The sequence below is a fragment of the Lepidochelys kempii genome, chromosome 3, assembly GCF_965140265.1.
Source record: "Lepidochelys kempii isolate rLepKem1 chromosome 3, rLepKem1.hap2, whole genome shotgun sequence".
Taxonomy (NCBI): domain Eukaryota; kingdom Metazoa; phylum Chordata; order Testudines; family Cheloniidae; genus Lepidochelys; species Lepidochelys kempii.
This window is the reverse complement of record NC_133258.1, coordinates 29,150,770-29,176,584: the sequence shown is the minus strand read 5'-3', so window position 1 is coordinate 29,176,584 and position 25,815 is coordinate 29,150,770. Positions and strand designations below refer to the sequence as shown.

At 40.2% G+C, this 25,815-nt stretch overlaps 1 protein-coding gene across 3 annotated transcripts in view; it reads right to left on the bottom strand.

Annotated features, from left to right (window-relative positions):
• The window catches only part of ROCK2 (Rho associated coiled-coil containing protein kinase 2), a 161,796-nt gene that overhangs the window by 61,185 nt on the left and 74,796 nt on the right, over window positions 1-25,815 (bottom strand). For all 3 annotated transcript variants that reach the window (XM_073336011.1, XM_073336009.1, XM_073336010.1), the window contains exons 4-7: window positions 15,299-15,436; window positions 13,640-13,900; window positions 4,969-5,113; window positions 1,658-1,796 (exon numbers count right to left, since the gene is read on the bottom strand). In XM_073336011.1, the coding sequence (XP_073192112.1) occupies window positions 1,658-1,796; window positions 4,969-5,113; window positions 13,640-13,900; window positions 15,299-15,436 (683 nt within the window). The remainder of the gene's footprint in view (window positions 1-1,657; window positions 1,797-4,968; window positions 5,114-13,639; window positions 13,901-15,298; window positions 15,437-25,815) is intronic.

The window sequence follows — 25,815 nt, the reverse complement described above, 5'->3', positions numbered from 1 at the left end:
TAAAATGGCTAGAATTCTGAATCTGCCACGTGTGGAGTAAAATATTTTTCCATCTAGATTTTGTGTAGAAAGGGAGCACACAGGCACAAGTTTTAAATAAAAAAAATTAACTGCAAACTTAGAAAGTCTGCCAAACCACATGACAAACCTTAGGACGCAAATGAAAGGAGGTCTGGCTTAGTACACAGAACGGTTATTCAAAATTCCAATGAAATAAATATTTCAAACTTCTATCCTCCTCCCCTGAAAAATAACCCTTACATGCCTTTTGCTTACATTTACAACAAAGACACCATGTGGCAAGTTTTAGATGTGACAACAAACATTCTTTATATAAGACTATCTTTTAACATAGCTCTCAGAACATAAAAATAACTTATGGACTTGAACAGATAAGTCACATGATAGATGCTCATTCCTTCTTGTCACTTTAAGTGCTTCAGTAGTGATTATGTATACAGAAAGAGAGCATCTGTTTTAAATAAATTCCCCAAGCACACATTTAATATAAACAGGAAGATGTACACACGTGGGGGAAGTACTCCTGGACACTTTTATATTATTAAACTCTTCTCATATTTCCTCTCCACCTTTCAGCCATCCTGGGTCTTGAACAAGACAAATCCCTACTAACGCAGCTCTTTCATGAATGGTATTTCTTTAGCTGCATGTAATCTTACTCAACAGACCAGACAGTCCATCTTTGAAATAAAGAACTAGTACATACCACCAGATACATATTTCTTTAAGTTTTTTTAGTTGTTGTTTTTTTTAAATCAATCATTCTACACAGTCAGTTACCGGGCTAGATTCTCTACTGTGGCCAGGCTCTGTTCAGCACTAGGGAGCAGAGGGCACCAGGGAATTAGTTATTCCTCTGATTCTGCACTGTGTAGCTCTTGTGCCCATTGCAGCATCTCCTAGGCTGTGCTAGTGCCTGGCACGGGAGGATAGCAAAACATAGGTGAGAGGGAGGAAGGGAGAGAGAGAGGTGGAGGTGGAGGTGGCTGGGGCAAGAACATGCTACATCAGCTTAATACCAATGAGGAGCTCTATTATACAAGACGAGATCTCATCTAGCAGTTTACATCCAGAATCATTCCTCTTTGTGGGGAAATTAGCTATACTTGTAAATTCTTACCTCAAAAGCAGGTTTTAAAAAGCATATCTAAGAAAATCTCTTCTAAGAAAACTGGAATAACTCTCTGCATAAAATTCTCTATTTTTGATAATGTATCTGTTTTCATTATTATTTACTGGGCGCTGACGACACGCTCAGCGCTAAATGAATGCAAGACAAGTTGGTCCCTGTCTCAAGGAACTCACAATATATTTCAAACATTGTTACTGTATTTTGGACCTTGTTTGCATGGCACTAGGAAAGATTTTCTTTGGGGCAATTTTGAATTCTTAGGAAGAGTGCGGACAATGTAATTATTGCCAGAAGTACTCATGAAAACGTTAGTTTTAGTTAAACATAACATAGAGTTTGCACAACAGCCAGCCACTAGAAAGCAGAAGATACGGTTAATTTCTCACAAAATGAGAATGATTTAGATAGCACAATTAAGGGGAAGGAATCCATTGTTCTAAGATAGAGCAAGTGTGTTTGCACCCACTATAAGAGAGATTGTACAAATGTAGTACACACACGTACCTGTCCGTTAAAAAGTCACAGATGAGGTTCTTTGCATGCTTAGAGATTTCCACATCATCTGGGAAACTTAATGAATTCTTGTGATCCATGATTTTACTATATGTTCCTACCAAGGAGTCTGCATAAAATGGAGTGTCCCCTAAAATAAAACATGCATAAATGTTAAGATTTTTAATTTAAAATTTAAGTATTTTAAGATAAACAGAGAAAAAAGAAAGCAGACCTATAAATTATAAAGTTCAGGCTTATTCTGAAAAGTGGCTCTATAAAAATGGGATTGCTTGATCCATGTTTATTGTATCTCAATTTTTAAAAAAAATCATATGTACTCCGTTTACAACTAAAACTATTTCCCCCCTAAATACCCACACTACAAACTAAGCCTACGCCCAGGGAAATCAAGCTACGATATTTCCACCATCATTACTGAAGTTTCTGCACACCAAAACAGATCTGTCATACTCATACAGTGTCTTTCAATTATGCCCTCAGTAACACCTTTGTAAATCCACTGACTTCAAGGGGCTTGGATAGGAGTAATTGATTGGAACCATTAAACATTTCGGTTGATGCATGTTATGGAATAGAATTCACAATTAACTCTTAGTGGTTTCAGTTCTGCACTTCTAACAAGAACAAACAGCAATCAAAATGTATTTGTCACCAAAGTGATCAGCTAACACTCTGAATATGCAAAAAGAACAGATCCGTTGACCAAGAGGCGGACATTTTTACATAATTCTCTTTCAGAGTTGAAACACACTTTAATGAAAAAAGCCCCTGAGGAATATGTTTACTGACCAAATTACCTATTTTGTCCATCAGAAGGAAAACATTCAGCAGAAAAAGGCATTCTGATTTAACAGATTCGATAAATTATCAGCAATTAGAACATTTTCACCATGTGGAAAGTTTATTAATCTCTACAAACCAATACATAGAAGCCATTTTGCTCTTGAGGAGGATATAAAAGAGAAGAACCAAACACAAATAGGCTCCAAGAAAGAACAAGTTAGCATTTACATTAGTGTCAATTAAACTCCCAGACTCTGCTGTGACCTCCCAACTAGTCCTAGTATGGTTCCTACAGAAATCATCCATTTAGGGTGACCAGACAGCAAGTGTGAAAAATTGGGAGAGGGGGTGGGGGGTAATAGGAGCCTATATAAGAAAAAGACCCAAGAATCGGGACATTTGGTCACCCTACATCCATCAGATGCACAGATTCCATGGTCTACCAATGCTCCCTCCTTCTTCACTCTAAAAGGGTCTTCTCTCCCCTTTTCTCTTCAGCACCATCATAAAAGGCTCCTATCAAAGCCATTCATCACCACCCTAGTATCCCCTCAACTAAGATAATCCCTCTCTTGGCAGCCCAATTCTCTGCTTTCCAACTAATACTTCAGCTTTGTATCTAATGTACAATAAAATGTAATACAATTTCATTCGGTGTAGCACCTTTCATATAAACTGTATCCCAAAATGCTCTACAGCCTTATTTTAAATATAAATTAAAATTGATGAAGTCAGAAGCAGAACTATTAAGAAGTAAAGCCAACAGAGAACAGATATTTTCAGCTGAAATTTGAAATAAGGAAATCAACAAGGCCAAGAAGTTCAACCGCTGTTCCTGACTGCAAGAGCTGCAAAGGATTGTGGTTTTTTTTTTATTAAAAGTGTTCAGAGCTATATTAGCTATATTAGCAGAAGGAATGGAGGGCAATAGAAGGAAGGATTGTTTGAAAAGCTGAAGCAAGTCTACTGCAATGTTCCCTCTAATTTTTCTCACCTATGTGCAGAATTTTGTTATGTGCACCAATATGGAGGTGATGTGTGACACGTCATCTTCATATTGGTGCACATAACATAATTCATATGATAGGGGTGGAGCCGAGGGGTTTGGAGTGTGGGAGGGGGCTCAGGGCTGGGTCTGGGGATAAGAAGCACAGGGCTGGGGCAGAGGGTTGGGGTGCAGGCTCTGGGGTGGAGCCAGGGATGAGGGGTTTGGGGTGTAGGAGAGTGTTCTGGGGCTATGGCAAGGAGAGAGGACTTCCCCCAGCTCTCTCTCCTCCCTGCAGCACCTGGGCTCCCGGAGTGCCTGCACGGCACTAAATAGGCTGCTGCACATCCGCACAGCTTACAGAGAACTTAGGTCTACCAAGGTATTTAAAACTGAAAAGGTAATTTTGAACTGGATCCTAAAATTAATGAGGTGGCATTGGAGTGGTTTTAAGATGGGGATGATATAGCTGAACTTTGTGTGTGTGAGAAGGCAAGCAGCTATAGTCTGCATATCCTTGGTGCATCTAATTAGAAGCATCACAAACAAGATGGGCCATAGGAGAGGAAATGTATACAAACCATGAAGTATCATTAACTCTCCCAAATGAAACCCCAGATTATAGAGAAAACTGAGCTAGTGAGCCCCTCAACGATAAAAACTCAGACTCTCAAAATACTGGTGTTCCCCACATTTGATGATGTACTAGAGGAGAGAAAAGAGGTCCCAACCACAAAACAAAAATGAAAATGAAGCTCTGTCTTGGCACTACAGGACAGACTTCTAACATATTAACTATTAAGGTGCATTGATTAAATTGATCCTGGGATTCAACTTACTAATTAGCCTTCATAAGTCAAATGTGCTTCATCCTCAGAGGCATTAACATTTCAATGACTGCAGACTCGGGAGGAGCTTTCCTGCCCCCAGAACCTTAGAAACGTATCTGTTCCTGCAGTGTTCCCAGAACATGTTGGTATGGATAGTGAGTAATCACGCTCAGTTCCAGACTCCTCACCAATGCTCTGATACTAGACTCTGAGGCTCGTTTACAACCTTGGATGGCTAGGGTCCTCTATAATGGATCTAATATTCATATACATTACATGACCTAATGGTCCAGTGCTTTACATTGGAAAATCCTGACTGGAGAGTACAAGAATTAGCCAAAAGCAGAAGCAGTCACAGGCTGAACTGTCTCGATGCATCCATATGTCTTACTTGTTGCTATATAAGGATAATTGAATCATAAAATATATTTCACTAGGAGAGGGGTGGTGAAGCACTGGAACGGGTTACCTTGGGACCTGGTGGAATCTCCATCCTTAGTGGTTTTAAGGCCCGGCCTGACAAAGCCCTGGCTGGGATTATTTAGTTGGTGTTAGTCCTGCTTTGAGCAGGGGATTGGACTAGATGACCTTCTGAAGTCCCTTCCAACCCCAGTAGTCTATGATTCTATGATAAAAGTTCTTGAATAGAAGTTTCCAGAAGGGGATGGGGGAAAAATTTAATGAACTAAATTATTACTCACCAACAAGCATCTCAAAGAGAAAAACTCCTACGGACCACCAATCACACTCCCGTCCATAGCAGCCATCACCTCCTTGTGACTTCAAGACTTCAGGCGATATGTAGTCAGGCGTTCCAACAGCTGTATCACAGCGCACCATACCAGTCTACGTAATTGCAAAAAATCGCAAGTAATAATCGATTTAATTGAAATAATATAATAAACACAGTGTTTCACCAAAAATAAAATTAACCCATTTATGTTATTTTGAGAAAAACATGTCCCAAAGTAAGTAGTTTGGGAAACATTTAAGGCCTCCAAAAGTTCCTATTCCAGAAGTGGTTTCTGACTGTCATAAATATAAAGGGAAGGGTAAACCACTTTAAAATCCCTCCTGGCCAGAGGAAAAATCCTCTCACCTGTAAAGGGTTAAGAAGCTAAAGGTAACCTCGCTGGCACCTGACCAAAATGACCAATGAGGAGACAAGGTTTCAAAAGCTGGGAGGAGGGAGAGAAACAAAGGGTCTGTGTCTGTCGGTACGCTGCTTTTGCCAGGGATAGACCAGGAATGGAGTCTTAGAACTTTTAGTAAGTAATCTAGCTAGGTATATGTTAGATTATGATTTCTTTAAATGGCTGAGAAAAGAATTGTGCTGAATAGAATGACTATTTCTGTCTGTGTGTCTTTTTTGTAACTTAAGGTTTTGCCTAGAGGGATTCTCTATGTTTTGAAGAGGTATCTACCATCCTGATTTTACAGGGGTGATTCCTTTACTTCTATTTACTTTTATTTCTATTAAAAGTCTTCTTGTAAGAAAACTGAATGCTTTTTCATTGTTCTCAGATCCAAGGGTTTGGGTCTGTGGTCACCTATGCAAATTGGTGAGGATTTTTACCAAACCTCTCCCAGGAAGTGGGGTACAAGGGTTGGGAGGATTTTGGGGGGAAAGACGTGTCCAAACTACGTTTCCCAGTAAACCCAGTTAGAGTTTGGTGATGGCAGTGCATATTCCAAGGACAAAGGATAAAATTAATTTGTACCTTGGGGAAGTTTTAACCTAAGCTGGTAAAAGTAAGCTTAGGAGGTTTTCATGCAGGTCCCCACATCTGTACCCTAGAGTTCAGAGTGGGGGAGGAACCTTGACACTGACAAAATGACTATTCCTGGTAACGCCTCTTATTTCTTTTTTAAAACATATCTTTCGAGATTGAAAAAAAATTAAAAAGGAAATGTGACTTAGCCTAGGTTCCAGTATTAACAAAGCTGAATATGCATACTATGGGCCTGATCCAAAGCGCACTGAAGTCAATGACTCAAATGACTTCAATGGGCTTTGAATTAGGCCCTAAAAGAGCAGACAGATACAGACACAGCTTTTTTTTTTGGTTAGGCACTAAGACCAGTTAGGGGCTGCGTTTTTTGGTCTTGTTTTGTTTTTATTTTAATGCTTGAAAGAACAATTTAAATGAAAGGAAAAGCTATTTTGGAAGAATGGGAAGGTTAAGCTCTACAAGAAAATATAATTTTTAAAGCAAAGCACAGGTTTTATCCTTAAAAACACTTGCTAGTACTTCATTAATTTAGCAACATAAAGGCCCTGACTATCCATACTCCTTGCTCCTAGCTGAACAATCAATAAAAGAAGAGTCAATATCAGGTCTGCTAGCATACTGGTTCAAAGTGATACGAGTTCAACTTCCCTAAATTCAAGCTTCAACTAGGTTTATTCCAGAGAGTCCAGATCGCAACAATGAAAAGAAATCCTGGATAAAGTACAGTATAAGTATCACAAATACTCTTGCACCATTGCTTCTTATCTAATCTCTCCATCCCAAGATACTTGTAAACCACAGAAAGTTTCTCACCTACCTTACCCTCAATTCTGTGAAAGAAAATAAGTAGTAACAGCTGAAAACAGAATTAAAAACAAAACAAAAAACAAAAAACACCAAAACCAAATTTCTGTTTTCTCAAGGAAACGTATTGCTGTCAGAGCTACCATGACAGAGGTCCAGTCTGATATTCTAGACTCCCCATTTAGAGGGTGACTGACAAGTTGTAAAGTAGTATTGGTTTGGTTATCACAAGTAACATAAACCAACATGTGATCTGATTTTTCTTTTAAACCAAAATCACAGACCATAACGATTACAGGGAGAAAATAGGTAAAATTAGGACATGTAAATGGACACTGCAGAGACCCTTAAGGAGCTACAAAAATGACCCCCAGTTAATGCCTGTGCAGTCTACTTCAGAGATTCCATTCTGAATCCGGGGTCCCTAAGAAAAGGCTAACTCTACAATTCCAGGTTGCGGGATAGGCAAGCTACGGCTTTCTGCATTATAAAATAAATAGAGTAGATGATGGCCACTCTGGGATAAGGCAGTAGCTTCTTTTTACAATGGGTGATTAAAAACCCATTGCATTCTCTTCCTTTTAGGACAGGATGAATAAGAAAATGCTATATTTAACTCTACAGAATACCCAGATGCTACAGTATCCATGATTCAAGTGTATATTGTTGATTAGGCATAGGCATGGAATACGTCTTTAAACCTTCTGCCTATGATAGCATTGTGGGCACAGATCTACAGACCTTGTCTGAACTTTGAGTGTCTCTCTCATCCTGATTTTGAACATGAATGAAGTTTCTCCAGTTGAACCTACCTCTCCTGTTTAACGAGGATTGTGGCTGCTAAATAAACTTTGGTATTGTTGGATGCCCCTGGAGGTCTGGAAGCCATACTAGATGGCGGAAATGGGAGACTGCTGAGGGAGATCTGGAGTCTTTGACAGTGATTTGCTGAAGCCACCTGAATTCCTCCCCAAACAAGAATTTTCCTTGAAAGGGGAAAGTTGTCAATCTGGTTTTCAAGGAGTAGTCAGAAGGCCTCGGCTTCAGTCACAGTCTATGCACTCAGACCAGGCTAATCATTGTGATATTTCCCCCCATTCCTTGCACAGCTTTGACTAAAGAAGCCATAAAGTAAGAAGACAGATTCCTAATATTTCTGTAGTATCACACAGTAGAGAGGTCAAACCAAAGTAGGGCAGCGTCTTAGTCAATCTGACTGCTCGTTTCCACAAAATCTCTTGATTTACTTCGTTTTTGCAGTGATCTGATGCTTGCTGAAGGATCTTAGATAATGTAGACTGAAGTTTGCAGAAAAGATCCCAAATATCTCAATGTCCAGCAAATGAAGTTTCCATTTTTCTCTCAAAGGGGATCTTCAGTGCTATTCTGAGCCTTCAGAGGATAGTATTTCTCCTTTTTAACTGGATATAGCTGCATCTTCTCTTGCATTCCACATGAAATTCTCTCAGGAGCAGATCTGAGGACTTTAACATCTCCTTGACGGACTATATACACGAGATTGCTATTTTCCATCATTCATTCGTCAGAGCATGCAAAAAGCTTTGAGGGCTTTGTATGAATATTTAAATACTAGGTACTCTAAGACTAATTGCATCAGCTTTTACACCTCCAATGTTAACATCCGGAAATTAGAAAATGAGGTCCTCTTTATCCCAAGAATAAGGATCAGGAACTCTTTACCAATTCCGTGGATCATCTCCTTCCCAGAGTTAATTGACCTCCATACTCTACTGTCTCAATGGCTGGGTTACAGTGAGATCAGACTGTCAAACAGGACTGCTCCGAAGCTGAAAGCTCAGAGAGCTAAAGGGGGATGTCTTTCTCTGGGCAGAGAGCATCCTATTCTCTTTTCATTAAATCCTAAGCCTGTTTCTCTCTATGTCTCTAGTGCTCTGGCTACCATATTTACCAGAGGAGCTCTGTGACATAATGTCTCTTCTGTTAAGTAAAGGGCCTTTTCTTTCCCTGAGACTGTTATTGCCCTGCTCAGACAGCGCTAGAAGCTTTTCAGAGGTGAAAGATGTAGGAGTTGGGCAGTCTCAGAAGCTGCACCCCGAAAGGAGCTAAGTACTTCCAACTGGGAGGTGAAAGGGTTCCTCCAATAAGATGCAATATGTTTATATCTTAGAAGAATTGGGAACTTTGTGTGCCTTTTCTCTTGGTATCTCACAGAGGTCCCCTATGCTGATCATCTCCCCAAGTCCCTGTGGCTGGGAGTGAGCTGGACTGGCTTCTGCAAATGCTGCAGACAGAATAGTAATAATTATTGAGGTGATGCAGGTCCAGGATGGGGCAAAAGCCAATCTGGGCCTTTGGGATTAGGAAATATCGGGAGTAAAACTTTTTCCCTCTCAATTTTCGAGGTACCTCTTCCACAGCCCCCACCGGTAAGAGGATCTGCAGCTCCTGGACTAGGAGTTGCTTGTGAGAAGGGTCACTGAAGAGGGACGGCGATAAGGGGTGGGAGAGAGGAGTTGCTGAAAACTACAGGATATAACCACCCACCACTGTACTTAGCACCCAGTGGCCCGATGTGATGTGGGACGATGCCGAACTTAAGTGGGAATCAGTCCGAAAACAAACAAAGGATGGCGTTTGTAACCTCTGCCCTTTCGCTTGTACAGGTCCTGTCTCAGTGGTGGAGCCGAGAAGTGGGCTGGCTGTTGAGGCCTGAAGTGCCTCCTTGAAGTGGATGAAGCACAGAGGCCCAGGGATCTGAAGGTAGCCCTTGAGTCCTTCAGGCCATAGTGTGTTGTGTCCATTTGCTCTGAAATAATGAGGAGCCTTTGAAAGGGATGTCCTGGATCGATTGCTGGACCTCCTGAGGTAGCCATGAGGACTGTAGCCAAGAATATCGCCTCATGGACACTGCAGAGGCCATCGTCCTAGCTGCCATGTCAGCAGCATTCAGTGTCGCCTGGAGTGAGGCTCTGACAACATTCTTTCCCCTCCACTAATTGGGCACAGAATTCCTGCCTTGAAGTCCTCAGGCACGGAGACCTTAAAATTGGATAAGGAGTCCTACAAGTTGTAATTATATCTCCCCAGCAGGGTTTGCTGGTTTGAGATTAGTTGTAGACCACCTGTTGAATAAAAACTTTCTTCCCAAACAGATTGAGTTTCCTTGCATCCTTCTGTTTGTGGGTAGCACTTGCTTGGCTCTGTCTACTCCTCTCATTGGCCACCCATACAACTAGGAACCCAGGACGGGGGCTGAGAGTATAGCTACTCATACCCATTGGCTGACACATAATATTTCTTCTCTGCCCTCTTCAAAGTGGGAGGGAGAGAAGACTGGGTCTGCCACAGGGCTCTGACTGGACCCATTACCACCTCGTTAATGGGTAGGGCTGTACGGGGAGATTTCTGCAAACCAGTAAAGTGCCTGATACCACTATTGCTTAAAATTAAAGGCAGCCAAGTCAGCAGACTGCAAATTGGTCATGCAGCAGCCTCACCTTAACAAAGGCAGGAGGGGAGGGGGTTTTGGGTGCCACAAACAGGACAGCTTGACCCCGCGTCCTTCCTGATAAGAATTGTGTTGAAGTTGCTGATACATGCATCTTAGAAGAGCAGGGTGTGCCCTCAGGAATGTGTCTGTTAGAGCCTCAAGACTGCAAACTCTGGGAAAAACTCACACCTGGTTAATCAATAATTAGAAGGAAACCTCTTGCTTGACCGTTGAAACTGCTTGCTTAACAAGTGACATGTCATTGTTTTACTAATGTATAAATAAGGGGGAAAAGTTTGAGGTAGTGGGACTCCTCGGGACTGGACTCTCCTTCTGGATGCAGCTTGTGTTCTCCACTGGCAGACAGGCTGCAGCTGTGCCACTCGAGAGCCACACTCAGCTTCAGTAATTATCGAGGGTTGGGGGTGTTTTACTAACCTGCTGCGGACATGTGTAAGTGCTTGAGACTAAGTAAAGTTTAGCTTTAAGTGAAAGCACTCTTGTGTTGTCCTGTTTGTGCCAGCCATCTATCGGTCGGATGGCCGTGTCTCCCCTGATTTATTTCCTGACACCACCTCGCACAGAGTAAAAGTTACCAAGAGCTTTCGGTTGAAAGAACCCCGGGTATCAGAGCCACCTTAAATGGTGCTGTTGCATCTAGAATGTCAATGAGGGTGAGAGACAATTCCTAGAGCTCCTCAATCTCTAGCTCCAGGTTAACTGCTACCCGCTTCAGAAACTCCTGATGGGCTCTAAAATCACCTTGCGGCAGTGAGCCACTCGGTCCCGAGATGTCCTGGTCTGCGGAGGAGGAAGAAGAGGCCTCTACTGGAAGGTGAGGGCTGTTTTCTCATCTTCAGCTTTAATTACCTCCATGTGGCCCACGTCATGTGCATCAGCACTGGGAGTTGGTGTCCAGTACCGAGCGGAGTGAAGGGGGATGCTGCCCCTCGGAAGCAAACGAGTATGACAGGTGAGAAGACGGACACGGTACTGAGGGAAATGGCATGGGTTCCTGAATGGCCACTGAATAGGCCATTGTCCACCTGACCAGGTACTCGTGGGGCAACCTGCACTGAGGTCCAGCAGCACATAGGACAGTACCAGTGGTGGCTCTTGCACTGGGTGTAGGGCTCCACATAAGATTCAGATGACGAGTCCTCCCGAGGTGACCAAGGGCAGTGGTACTCCTTATTTCCGACGTCTGGTGCCGAAGGTCCAGAGACCAGTGGCTGAAGCAAGAGGAGTTATTCCAGCAACCATCGGGGCGGTAAGAAGGAACTGATTGGGTGTGGGGCCAGTGGCGCACTTTATACCGCCACATGGAGGGTGCTAGAGTCAACCTGATGGATACCACTGAGGGAAAAATCTCCAGCAACAGTCCATGCCATGAGCATGCACCTAACATGGTATGGATATGAGCACGTACTTAAAGAAGAAAAACAAGTTAAGGGTTCATATTAAGCAGATCAAATATTATTTTTACCTTACTTCAATTACAAGTAAAACAAGGCCCATTATCACATTAAGTTTAGTCTCAGACGACTAAACAAATTTGGCTTACAGCAAGCAAAGTGTCAGTCAGGGTTCTGAATATCTATACAGGGAAAGGATCAGAAAATGCGTTCAGAGAATGAGAACCTGGAAAGCCTTATAGAATTTGTACAATGAAAGAAGCAAAGTCTGAAGGCATAAGCCACCTGATATGTAGCCTAATAGTATCAATACAGATAGGGTGGTCCAATCGGACTCTTACAGCTACAAGGTTCACATTATATTTATTTATTTGGATTTAACATTTCAAAGAATACGTATTCAAAAGGACCCTGAAAATAATTAGACTTACAGTAACAACCTGGCAACATATCTATCTAATATAAAAATAAATTAACTCTGCCAGTCAGCAGCCTTGCATAATCAAATTAACTGTACGTAAGCCATGCTGGTCCCAGGATATTAGAGAGATAAGATGGCTGAGGTAATATCTTTTATTGGACCAACTTCAGCAGTTGATCCACTAAAAAGATATTACCTCACTCACTTAACAGAAGTTGGTCCAATAAAAGGTATTACCTCAGCCATCTTGTCTCCCAAATAATCAAATTAAGATAAACAATCTATCTACCTGTGGAACAGAATCACTGTAGCATGAACAAAATGAACTAAATGATGCTAGAAATGAAGGCTATTACATTTCTCAATAAGCTTATAAAATACCATATGAGGAAAAAAAGACATCAGTATTTCAGAGTACATTTGCAATTACTATAAAAGGGTAGTAGTCAAAAATATATTACAAAAAAATACTGGAGAAAAGAAGAAGTGAAATAGGTTGCAAAGGAACAAGAACATATTTTGTATAAGTAATATACACAAATTCTAGCACAACATAGCAGAAGAAAGCACTAAAGTAATATCCTTCAGGCCAAAATATACTCTTAAGTCAAAGCTGACAAAACAAAGGAACACCAATATTAAAATATCAGAAAAACATTTTAAAACTAAAGGTAATCAATGTAACACTTGCACATTCACACAAAGTTCATGATAACTTACGGTGCCTTTGTAGAGTAAAACACAAGGGGTGGGGGAATATGTCTAATTACAGAGTAATTTCACTGTTTACTTTTTACTCCTCACTTAACAAGAACAAAGTGTAAACTGAAAAATACAGAAGATTTTAAAAGTCTGCTTTAAAATGTTGTTAGTAGTCCAAATAAGGCTTTTTTAAAGCCATATGAGTTTATCTTGAAACTAGCACATAAAATGTATTGCCTAATGGACCATGTTCTTTAAATATGTGGGCAATGAAAAAATAGAATATTTTGAATACTAGCAATAAGCAGTCCCAATCAGTGCATCACACTTCATTAGTCACATTACTTTAATCTAAATTTTTAAGTTGAAAACCACTAGGGGGTGCTGTTGGAGCAATTATATATAGTAATGACTATATGGGACTATGTAAATTGTTGCCTCTTCAGTAACAATTTCATTTATACCAAAGTGTTAGCTTATAAACTGCTCCAAGATTACTAATGTTGAAATTAGGAGTTGTCTCATGAGCTGTTCAAACATTTGGCTAAAGAATGAACAAACAGAAATTCATAAACATATATGCTCCCAGAAATAACAAAAAGTAGGTCTCTTTCCTTTGTCGCCATGCCAGAATAGTTTATTATGGACCAATGTTACAAAATACAGAATGTCCCTTCCTCTACTTAAAATTAGACAGGAAGGAATATTCTGCCAATCAAGAAGCTCAATTAGCTGAACATTCCTTTATTCCTTACATCCCTGAGTAATTTACAATAAAATAAAACCTATCTTTGTGGTAGATAAAATATTTAATTGCATACTTACTTCATCCATTTTCATACAGGTGCCAAAATCTGCCAACTTTAGATGCCCATGTTTATCCAAAAGCATATTGTCAGGCTTCACGTCCCTGTGTATCAAGCCCATGGAGTGAATTGCATCCAGAGCAAGGACAACTTCAGCTGTGTAAAACTTGGCCCATTTTTCAGGCACATCATAATTGCTCATAAGGTTTACAAGATCTCCACCCGGCATGTATTCCATTACCATGTACAAGTATCGGTCATCTTGAAAGGCACAAAAGAGCTAAAGCAGAAAAGAAGGAAAATTACTCGAGGGATATTTGAAAAAGCAACCTTCTTTCTATTCTGGTTTCATGAAACTCTGTTCTTAGATAATCAGAGATTTTCAAGATTGTTGTAAGGCAAGTTCAATTTGTTTTTAAAGTTTCGAATAAAGACTTTGGTTAATTTAACAGTAATCTAACATATTCTAAACATTAAAACTACCTTATCTCACAATTTTTAAAAACTACTAATTTCTTATTTATTCCATTTATTAAGTGCATCTCATTCTGTTTCTCAGCATGAAACGGGCATCATTGAAATGTCAGCTCCCTCTGAGATACAAGTACAATTCAGAGTACTGGAAATAGCTAAACAGAGGCTGATGTCTCTGAAATTGCTTTGTAATTTCATTTCTGTATTATGTTATAGCTCCCAAATATTTACATAATTATTATTTGGAACTCATTACTGCTGTTTTCCTCTAACATCACCAAGCAAAAGTAGAAATGATAAATGCAGGTTAATGTGTCTATGAAGTGGAGATGCATGAAGTGATTAACTTTACTAATAATTAAATATAGCTTGGTATATATTACAGTTAATATTTTAGGTTACTGGTCTATTGAAAGTAAGTTCATTTCTTTGCAAATTGTTTTAGAGGGTTTCATTGAATGCACTCCAGGACTTTCACCTCTAGATCCCATCCATTTGAAAACAGCCCAAGTAAGGTCAGGCCATTACTATGTAATTGGTCAGTGGCCAGTATTAAAATGAGATGGCGGTATTTACCTTTTACATACAGAGAATCACATCTACACACTTGAAAATGTTTCAAATTATAACTATTTAATTCTTAAATTACAAGTACCAAGAATTTTTTCCCTGCATTTAGGTTTTCATTGTTACAGATTATTGAGGTACATGGGTGCATAAATAGATACTTTATACTTAAATCCACTTTCCTCCTCCACAATAACACAATGAATTGTTTGTGACCTCATGATTGAGCCATATTACAAACACTAATAAAATTAATCTGGCAGAATAGATTAGTAGAAAAAATTTCAGTTCACTCACATATTTTTGTACTGTAATTGTAATCTGACTCACAATTTTCCCCTCACACAAAAATTATTATAATTTCAAGTAGCGTATTCATTTGAGGCTGTTTTGTAAATTCCATTTCATTTTATACTGCAGCTGAAGTGATCAAGCTAAAAGTTAGCCTATCAATATGGAAAAATATAAACTAACACAAAATCACTGATCCTGATTCATAATTCAGTTACACTGGTGTGACTTCTAAATTGAGATCTGAATCTAACCCATTATTTGAATTTAAATGCATATTCAAAACTGACCCAAAAATTAAATACTTTTAACTTAAATTTAAAAACTAGAGAAAAACACTCCTTACTTGAACCACCCAGGGACTGTTGGCAAAGGCCATGATATCTCTTTCTTCCCAGAAAAAGGCTGAATCCGATCTTTTTATCATTTCAAATTTACTAAGAAGCTTCATTGCATAAACCTTCTGTGATGTTTTATGGCGAACCTGTTGGTTAAGAAGGAGGGAAAAAATTGTGTTTTTAAATAATTATAAAAAACAAAGTAAAACTAATTTCTTACCTGCTAATTGTTTTCTGTGACATGGGAAGTCCCCTACATCAGGTGGTAACCAATCCAGATTTCTATGTCTGCAATTTCTAGGCAGTCAAGAAGTCTGTAACTAGTTGAGAACTTCCAAAGCCAAAAGAAAAAACCTTATAGCTCTACTTAACTTCTAGCCATTCTGCCAGAGTCTGTTAATCAAATAGGGTATTTTAGAGGGTGTCTATACTGGAGTCACTATACGAAAGAAACTAATAGGCAAGAGTAATTTGTTCTTCACTGATATGCTGCCACCTTTATAAACAATGGGTCGGCACAGCAGTGACCTGACCTCACTCAAGAGAGACACTGCCTTTAATGAGACATGCACCAAGCTTGAGATTCAACTGGGAGACTGGCACTGAGAGAGATTTCTTTTGAAACTGCTCCTTGAGTACACAACATCCAAATATTCTAGAGCTCTTAAAAAGAATGGAGACAAGATGGAAGTTAGCGGAAATGCTCCTCCCTCCCAAAAGTCTCACTGGTTAAGGACAGACAACCTCAGGAAGCTGGCATCTAGTCAGATGGATTCCAATGTTAACTGATTGAGACTATCTACTGCAACAAAGCACTTGGAGAGAGGTTCCTGAAATTAGTCTTAGAACTTTGGAATTTCCCAAAATTCAACTGGAACAGTCTATCTACTCTAGCAAGAATGCCTGCTAGCAGGAAAAGGGAATGAAAATGACTGACAGATGACAGAGATATACCCATCATCTATACTAGTGGCAGCCACATCCTTGAATTAGCACTGCACAGATAAAACTTCACAATGCTTTTTGAAAAGGTATCCCGATCTAGAAGAGACTAAAAATAAGATGCAACTACTGAAATATATTTTTACTGCACATTCACACATGTAAATGGTGACAATGAAATAAAGCAATCACTGACGAGCCATTTTCATCCACCCATTTAGAACGCACATGCCCCACACTGAAACAACAAAATAAACCAATATGTGAAAGCCATCAGGGCATGTGGAACAGGGGTAGAGGAAAAACATATTTTTAATCCCTTATACTTTTTTATTCTAACAAGTTTAATTGCAGATTTTAATATTCATAAATGTCTCCTTTTTAATACTATTGAGCTTTTTGTTTCAATAGTACCTGTTGCAGTGAGTTAAAGGCTTAATTATACATTGTTCAAAAAATGTTTTCAGCTGTTTAAAATGTTTTGATTTTTAACTTTATAAGACATCATCTTGTTATTCTCCTACAAGAATAGTAGAAGGTACAAGGTAAATAAGAACACCCAACTGACCTTCTCTATAGGTTTCATTATTTTATATACCCTTATGTCACCGCTTATCTAAACTGTCTCCATATTGCCATGTCTAATCATTTTACATGTCCTTCTAATTCTGCTATATTCTTTTTGAAATGGAACAGCTAGAACAGCATTCAAGCATCTCATCTATCTATAATAGTATGGTAACATTACAGTATTATTCTCTATCCTATTCCTAAAGCAAGCTGGCATTTGTTTGCCCTTTTTTTTTTTTTTTTTAAACCAATGCTGAGGAAATGCTTTCATTGAACTATTCACAGTTACACCCTAAACGTTTTCCTGAGTTGTTGCAACTAATATTTACAAGTAACTCCACTTGTTCCTTCTAGCATGTTACCTTACATTTGTCTACATTTCATTTCACCTACCAGTCTTGCCCAATTGTCTAACTTTGTTAGGATCTTCGGATAGTCTTGACTAGCCTAAAATGTGGCATTTGAAATTTTACTACCTCAATGTTCGCCCTCTTTTCCAGTTCAGTAAAGTATTAAAACAACATGTCTCACTACAAATCCTTCAGGCAATCCACTTTAGCGTCCTTCAATGTTGAAAATTGACCATTTATTCCTATTTGTGTTCCAAATCAGTTCCTCAGTCCATTTAGGCTCTAACTGAATAAATGGTCTAAAACTTGTATGACAGTCTAAATGAGAACTTATATCACAAAATCTGGAGTAGTTCTGGAAAACTCTAAATAGGCAGAGTTTGGACACATAACCCTGTGGAGATATTTGATAATCCCTGTGACATAAAAGACAGACTAACTGGCACTTTAAGGACCCACTAAAGGCTTTTAGTATCCTTGAAGGGATGGGTTCAGACATTATGACAATATAGTATTGAAGTGAAACAAAATTCAAAGGACAGATGTCTGAATTCTCCTAAAGCTTCTTTTGAGGAATAAAACAGATTATGAGTAGAATATGTAATCAGAGGTAAGATACCTGAATCACACAGAAAGAAATTTATTGCATCTCAGATATATGCATGTATCTCCCTTTTTGGTTTTACAAAACGGATTCAGCTTTCTTTTACATAGTAAATAACCTAAATTTGTAAAACCAGAATCAGAAGGTTAGAGGTTTGATTGGTGTATTCCAGGACAGACCATTTAGTAAAATCAACTAGAAAACTATTGCTCAGCTAGCGACCAATTAAGTTATGCAATTAAACGTTTATTTTAAGAATGTATCGATTTGCATAACAGCATATTGTGACAAAGTTCCTCCTCTGCCATGGTGGGTCCTGCGCTTATCGGTGGATTTTCTCGCCTCAGAGGTTCATGGCAGCCCTCAGTTTGGCCACTTTCGTGGCTCAAATCTGCCGTTCACTCAGTTAGCCTCATCACTGGCCAGCATGGGGAAAGGAAGAAGAATAATCCCTGCAGTCTCTGCTGATCCACCTAGTGGATCGGGGAACAGGCCAGAGACCTTCCCCTCTGGTGGAACCCACAGTCCAGTTCAACTCCTCCGGAATCAAGTAGGGGGTTGGGGTGATGGAGGGAACCAGGGCCTGCCCTCTACTCTGGGTTCCAGCCCAAGGCCCTGTAGATTGCAGCTGTCTACAGTGGCTCCTGTAACAGCTGCGTGACAGTTACATCTCCCTGGACTACTTCCCCATGGCTTCCTCCCAACACCTTCTTTATCCTCACCATAGGACCTTCCTCCTGGTGTCTGATAATGCTTGTACACCTCAGTCCTCCAACAGTCCGCGTTCTCACTCTCAGCTCCTAGTGCCTCTTGCTCCCAGCTCCTCACATACACACCACAAACTGAAGTGAGCTCCTTTTTAAAACCCAGGTGCCCTGATTAGCCTGCCTTAATTGATTTTAGCAGCTTCTTGATTGGCTGCAGGTGTTCTAATCAGCCTGTCTGTCTTGTTTCCAGAAAGTTCCTGATTGTTCTGGAACCTTCCCTGTTACCCTACCCAGGGAAAAGGGTCCTACTTAACCTGGGGCTAATATATCTGCCTTCTATCACTCTCCCGTAGCCGTCTGGCCGGACCCTGTCACATGCTCCTATTGATCTCATAGTAAAGTCTTTAAAAATGTGCACAACCTCTTGCCTCCCCTGTAACCATGGAAACCTCAACCAAACACCTCATTCTGAGGAGCTGCCGGCATTACAATTCCTTGAGACAATAAGCACTAGTCGTAGGAGCAGAAAAATAATCAAGGCACAAGATACTTTGGAAAGCAGCCAAAACATGTCTTGAAACATCATTAGGTAGGTGTATACTATGTTCTTGAATACATGAGCTTTGTGCTGCCTAGACAGGTATGCACATTTTAGGGATCAGCCTCTTACACAGCCTGTTACTAGGCTACAACTTTCTAGATGGTTAGTTCATGGGAACTGTAGATTTAAAAAAAATTATCCATATGCTGCAATACCTCTAAAGTATATACAATTTAAGGCATTAAGGAAATGTCCTAACATAAGATTACTTGGAGAACTAATTCCTTTCCTATTCCAATTATCAACATCGTGCACAGAACTGTTGAATACAGTGGAAGCTATATTACATAAACCGGAGCTTCCATAGATCCATTTGCTCAGTTGCAGAAGAAATATTGGCACAGAGGCCCTCAGAGAAAAATCTATTCATCAGAGGCATTGGGATAAAACTGCCTAGGGTCAGCCCTAAGTCATGCCACCAGTTTATGATTCTAAGCGATCAGTCACTACTGGGGGATCAGAGTAGCAGTTTTGGGGTTGGTGTGGCATGCACAGCTGACTTTATGCCAAAGGAAATTTTCCTGCCATTAGAGAAATTCTCCACTGGCCAATTACAGGCAGAAACCAAATCCTATGTAGCACATGTCGAGTGCAAAGCAGTGGGAATGGAGACAAGAATCTGTCCCACTGACTGGGCTGGGGGTGTCAAATTATCAGGTGGCTAAAAACATTTCCTGAGAAAACTACAGGATACATCCACTATCTCGGTCAGCACTGAAAAACAGAAGTACCTCAAGACAAATGAATAACTGTGGCAATGACACATCCACAGATTTGCTCTGTCCTGAGCAGGCCACATGTGTGAAAGGACCTATGGGAGATCTCTCTTGTAGTATCAATATGGCCACCAGTGAAGCAACTAATTTAGAGGCATCTTAGATGGAAGAATTATCAAGCCATTTCCTCAAAGCAGTGTGTATGTGTGAGTGTGTGTATGTATGTATGTTCACTGAGGTGCTAACATTTGTCTAGGCACCCGTGAAATTGTTCTAATGCAGTAAATTGCATCCAACTGCACTGAAAAGAGATGCTGAAGTTGAAAGAAACTTATATCAAAATATAGGGGAAAAATCTGTCAAATTTCCTTCATGTTGCCACCATGCACTAAAGCTAGTTTGATTCATGTATGCTTTCTTAAAGCATCACAGTTACTCTATGGCCTGGTCCCTGCTTCATTAATGAAATGTAAAACAAATTAATGGTGTCTTAAAAGACAAGTCTCCCCAAGACACATTCTGCCACCACATAAGAGGTGCACTGAAGACCCTCCCAATCACTATATCAAAAGGTAATCTGCATATTGAGGAAATGATGCGGCTGTTCTAAATAGTCAGCTTTCTCCATGCATCAAATCTAGTACTGATAATGGTGCCAAGTCTTGTCATGCCAAACTTAAAATCCTAGCACGCAGAAAGGTTTTGAAAATACCTAAAATATCACAAGATGTGCTGCTGATGCAATAAAGAGGTAAACTTAGTTAGGGCTGCTACAGAGATGGAGCCAGAGTTAGTCTCCTAAAGGAGGTGGTTTCAGCTGGTAGAGACAAAAGAAACATCTGCTCCTTTTATATGGGCTAGCATTGAAGCATGCACCCTGTCAGCAGGCAGAGTAGATGCAATAGACAATGCGCTACATGTTTAATGGCAACAATTAAATGGTAGCCCATTTACACACATCTTGACCAGTGTGGTCTTCATGAACTCCATAAGACTGCAGAGATTTAACACTGAAATTGTGTAATACAGATCTCCCAGAGACACTGACTACCCGAAGGTATGGTAAATGGACCTAACACACTCTGCAACTAGGGGTAGGCCTTTCCCTATTGTGTAGGCAGGGAGCTCTTATGGTAAAGGATTATGCTAGTCAGCAATATCACTGGACCATAACCCAGTACTTTGTGATAAGGCACAAGAGAAAAAACACAGGAAACCACTTATATTTGAATTTCAATCAATAAGATTCCCCCCCCCCCCAAGAGAAAACAATATGCAAAACCACATACTGAATACACATTAACCTCCTTCACGTAAACTATTGGCCTTAATCTAAATATACAATATTTGTTTTATGTCTGCCTTAGACACCAGTCACAGCTCCTCACTCAATGCGTAATGAAAGGAATTGGCAGTTGAAGATAGATGCATCCTATTCACCCTCCCACCAGGTGATTTCTACATTCTTAGGTTGCTCATCAGCTATTGGTCTCTCTACACCCAAGGCTAGAATCCAAGAGTGGAGTTTTATTACTTTTGGAGCACCAGAAAATTGTTTTTCCACCAAAGTCAGAGACTGAGCCCAGAGCCAATTGGTCTCCCTCTGCAGGGCTGACATCTGGGGACAGGAGAAGGGTATTTGTTAATCTATGCACAAGACTAAATGCCACAGAATGTGTTGTCCCAAACTGAGTAGGCAGAACACGGAAATCAGGGAAACTAATCTGCATTAGCTCTCCTTTCTTGGGGAGCTGCCACATAGGAGCTGCAAATTTTGGGGGAGCTGGCTTTCACTGCAAGATCACCCTTCCGCTAGATAGGTTAATGTGCCATCTTTTTGGCTTGCTTTAGTGCAGCAATATTTATGATGCAGAACAGTATGCACTGTTCAGAGAAAATGTAAATGTTTTGAATTTTGTTGATTTAATTCAGATCTTCAATCTTATTTTACTCATGGTGGAGAGATTAAAAACACTCTCACTGTTCATCTTGGAAAAGAGATGGCAGAGGGGGAATGAGATAGAGGTCTACAAAATCATGAATGATGTGGAGACAGTGAATAAAGAAGTGTTGTTTACCCCTTCACATAACACAAGAACCAGAAGTCACCCAATGAAATTAATAGGCAACAAGTTTAAAACAAACATAATTTTTCACACAACTCACAGTAAACCTGTGAAACTCATTGACAGGAGATGTTGTGAAGGCCAAAAGTATAACGGAGTTCAAAAAAGAATTAGATAAGTTCATGGAGGACAGGTCCAACAATGGCTATTAGCAAAGATGCTCAGGGATGCAACCCCATGTTCTGGGTGTCCCAAAACCTCTGACTGCTAAAAGCTGGGACTGGATGACAGAACGGATCACTCGATAAACTGCCCTGCTCTGTTTACTCTCTCTGAAGCATCTGGCACAGGCCCCTGTCATAAGACAAGATACTAGACTAGATGAACCACTGGTCTGACCCAGTGTGACCATTCTTATGTTATTATGGTGCCCTCTGTTTTTAGAGCCTGCCAAAGCAAATTCCTATTTTGGTTGTAAACTGAACTATATGTTTTAATTATTGCAAATCATCATCCATGACTGTTTGAAAAGACTTATGATAATATTCTGAATGCAGCAGAAAGTGATAGGGCTTAGAGCTCAACAATTTCAACTTGTATTGAACCTTCTGAAGTCAAAATGTCTATGTATACCCTCATTATGACTAAAGTTAGTACAGCGCCATGAATGGTATTTTTCAGTTCATTGCTATTCTAGATTCAGCAAAATGTTATGGTTTTTATATATTATACAAGGCTAATAACTACAAAATTGAGTGATTTTTAAAAAATTCTATATATAGAATTCATAGAATTTTTGGCAGCTTGTAACACCCTTATAGTAGAGCAAATACTAAGTCTAAATTATATAATTTAAAAATAATTACTTGGGATGTATCATTTTAAGTTGGAATGAAATGTATAAAAAGATCTGTGTAAATCTGAGTGTGTCAAAATTCCCTCCCTCCACCCCCAACAATTATTTTAGGCCTTCTTCTGGTGCATTTGCTGAAACCAATGCCAGGTCAAAAACACATACATTTTAATCTGAACATATTATGAATGTTAACACACATTACAACATTCTTTTCCCTCTTCCTCCTGTCTGATGGAGGAAGGACTGTACTCCACATTAGCCCATTTGCACTCTGGCTTTCTCTGCTAGCCCATGGACCAAGTACATACCTACAGCACCTCTCCTAAGCACTTCCCGTTTCTACGGTCAAGCGAAACAAAAAAAAATCTCTATTAGAAGTATTGCAAAGTAACACTTGATACAGGAATCAGTAGTGGAAGGCGGACAGAAATGAGGCCTACAGGGAAAATTTCCTCCTCACAAAATTATTTGCAGCAGCTCCTCTTCTGTCAAGTGGGGTCCTAAGAAGTAGTTTCTCTTCTTCTACCACTGAGAGCAGACAGATTAAAGATGCACTGTTGGTATTGAGTAAAGCCCTGATGATAGAGAGTAAATCCATGCGATGCCTATATTTTGTGGGCTCTCCGTTAACTCTGCTGCAACCAAGCAAAGCTCACCTAGCGGTACAGTGTGTAAGAGCTGCACTCTTACATTGTCACACAGGGATGACCTTGCCAAAAAATCACTGCTTTTTCACACTGCCCACATGAATCACATCCAAACTTGCAAGTTACTCATGAGTAAGGCTGCGATTTAGTCACGGAGGTTACGGAAGTCACGGAATCCGTGACTTCCAGCAGCCTCCATTACTTCAGCCTGCAGTGGTCAGGAGCTGCAGGGTCCCCCCACCGCCCGCTGGGGCAGGAAGCTGTGGGGTACCCCTCAGCTCCTGGTGGCCGGGAACCCCCATCTCCCTGCCGCCTGGGCCAGCGCAGCGGAGGAATCCCAAGCTCCCAGCAGGTGGCAGCAGGGGAACCCCCGAGCTCCCGGCTGCCAGGTGTGGCAGTGAACCCCAGCCGCCAGAGGTGGCGGACAGCTCTGGGCTGCTGGGGAGGAACCCAAGCTCCTGGCCCCCATGGGTGAGCTCCCAGCCCCTGCGGGCAGCCGGGGATGCCCAGAGCTGCAGGCGACAGGGTACCCTGCAGCTGCCCTGCTTGAAGTAGTGTGAAGATCCGCAGATCCCCATTTTGTCAAGGATATTTTTAGTCAAAGTTAGAGACAGGTCACTGGCTCCGTGAATTTTTCTGTTTTGCCCGTGACCTGTCCATGACTTTTACTAAAAATATCCCTGACAAAACCTTAGCCTTACCCATGAGTCATGCAAATGTTGTTACAGTTGCTATTTTCGGTCTCCCATTTATCTTCCAAACTATTATTTCATTTTGGAAAGCATCTTAGGCATATTTCGCATGTAAGAAACTATCCCAAAAATGTTATTCTATTTAAACTGCGACAATTTTTTTTTGGTTACAGTAATTTTAATGAGGAATCCAGTACCTAATTAAGACAGCAATAAACCTATTACAAAGTATAGGGATAGGGGATGAAAACTTTTTCTAATTATTTTAACTAGGGCAATTTGTATTTACTCGTCAAGACATATCAAATCTACAATATTTCTCTTTGAAAATTAACCCAGCTTGCTGCAGAGGAAACCAGCAATACAAACAACAAAAGTTGTCACGAACCTTATGTGCATGCCCTGTTTTTTCTTCAACATTCTATTTGTTAAAATACTCTGGATAATTTTCTTGGCTCTGTTTTTATTATTTCACCAGCCTTGGGAACTGCTAGCAGTTTTATAAATGGACTATAAGTGTCTAATTTCATTGCAGCTTCTCTAAGTATTTCTACATCCTTTCTTGAAGTGTTATTTTGTAACTACTTACAGCAATGCTTCTTGGCAAAGAGCAAACATTCTTTTTTTCCCCCCTCTTCTTCATAGAAAAAAAACAACTATCACAAAGCTGTGAAATTTATAGGCACTTTCCAACACAGATCCCAGCTGGTCCTACATCTATTATATTTACAACTGTCAAATATAAAGGGAAGGGTAAACCCCTTTGAAATCCCTCCGGGCCAGGGGAAAGCTCCTCTCACCTGTAAAGGGTTAAGAAGCTAAAGGTAACCTCGCTGGCACCTGACCAAAATGACCAATGAGGAGACAAGATACTTTCAAAAGCTGGGAGGAGGGAGAGAAACAAAGGGTCTGTGTGTCTGTCTATATGCTGGTTTTCTGCCGGGGATAGACCAGGAATGGAGTCTTAGAACTTTTAGTAAGTAATCTAGCTAGGCATGTGTTAGATTATGATTTCTTTAAATGGCTGAGAAAAGAATTGTGCTGAATAGAATAACTAATTCTGTCTGTGTATCTTTTTTGTAACTTAAGGTTTTGCCTAGAGGGGTTCTCTATGTTTTTGAATCTAATTACCCTGTAAGATATCTACCATCCTGATTTTACAGGGGGGATTTCTTTTTTCTATTTACTTCTATTTTTATTAAAAGTCTTCTTGTAAGAAAACTGAATGCTTTTTCATTGTTCTCAGATCCAAGGGTTTGGGTCTGTGGTCACCTAGGCAAATTGGTGAGGCTTTTTACCAAACCTTGTCCAGGAAGTGGGGTGCAAGGTTTTGGGAAGTATTTTGGGGGGAAAGACGCGTCCAAACAGCTCTTCCCCAGTAACCAGTATTAGTTTGGTGGTGGTAGCGGCAAGGACAAAGGGTGGAATATTTTGTACCTTGGGGAAGTTTTGACCTAAGCTGGTAAAGATAAGCTTAGGAGGTTTTTCATGCAGGTCCCCACATCTGTACCCTAGAGTTCAGAGTGGGGGAGGAACCTTGACAACAACAAACTTTTAAAATGAGAAGTCGGTGAAAACATATATATAAAATTTAAAGTAGGTATTTTAGAAATATTACACACACACACACTTTTAATTTTAAAATTGTTGATTTATCCTACAACCGCACTTGGGAGCCTTGGACACATCAAAATCAATTGCAAAGGAAACTATGGATGACCCAAATCAGCAGATGGAGTGTTCTCTAATCTCATCTTTATGTAAATTTCTAAAT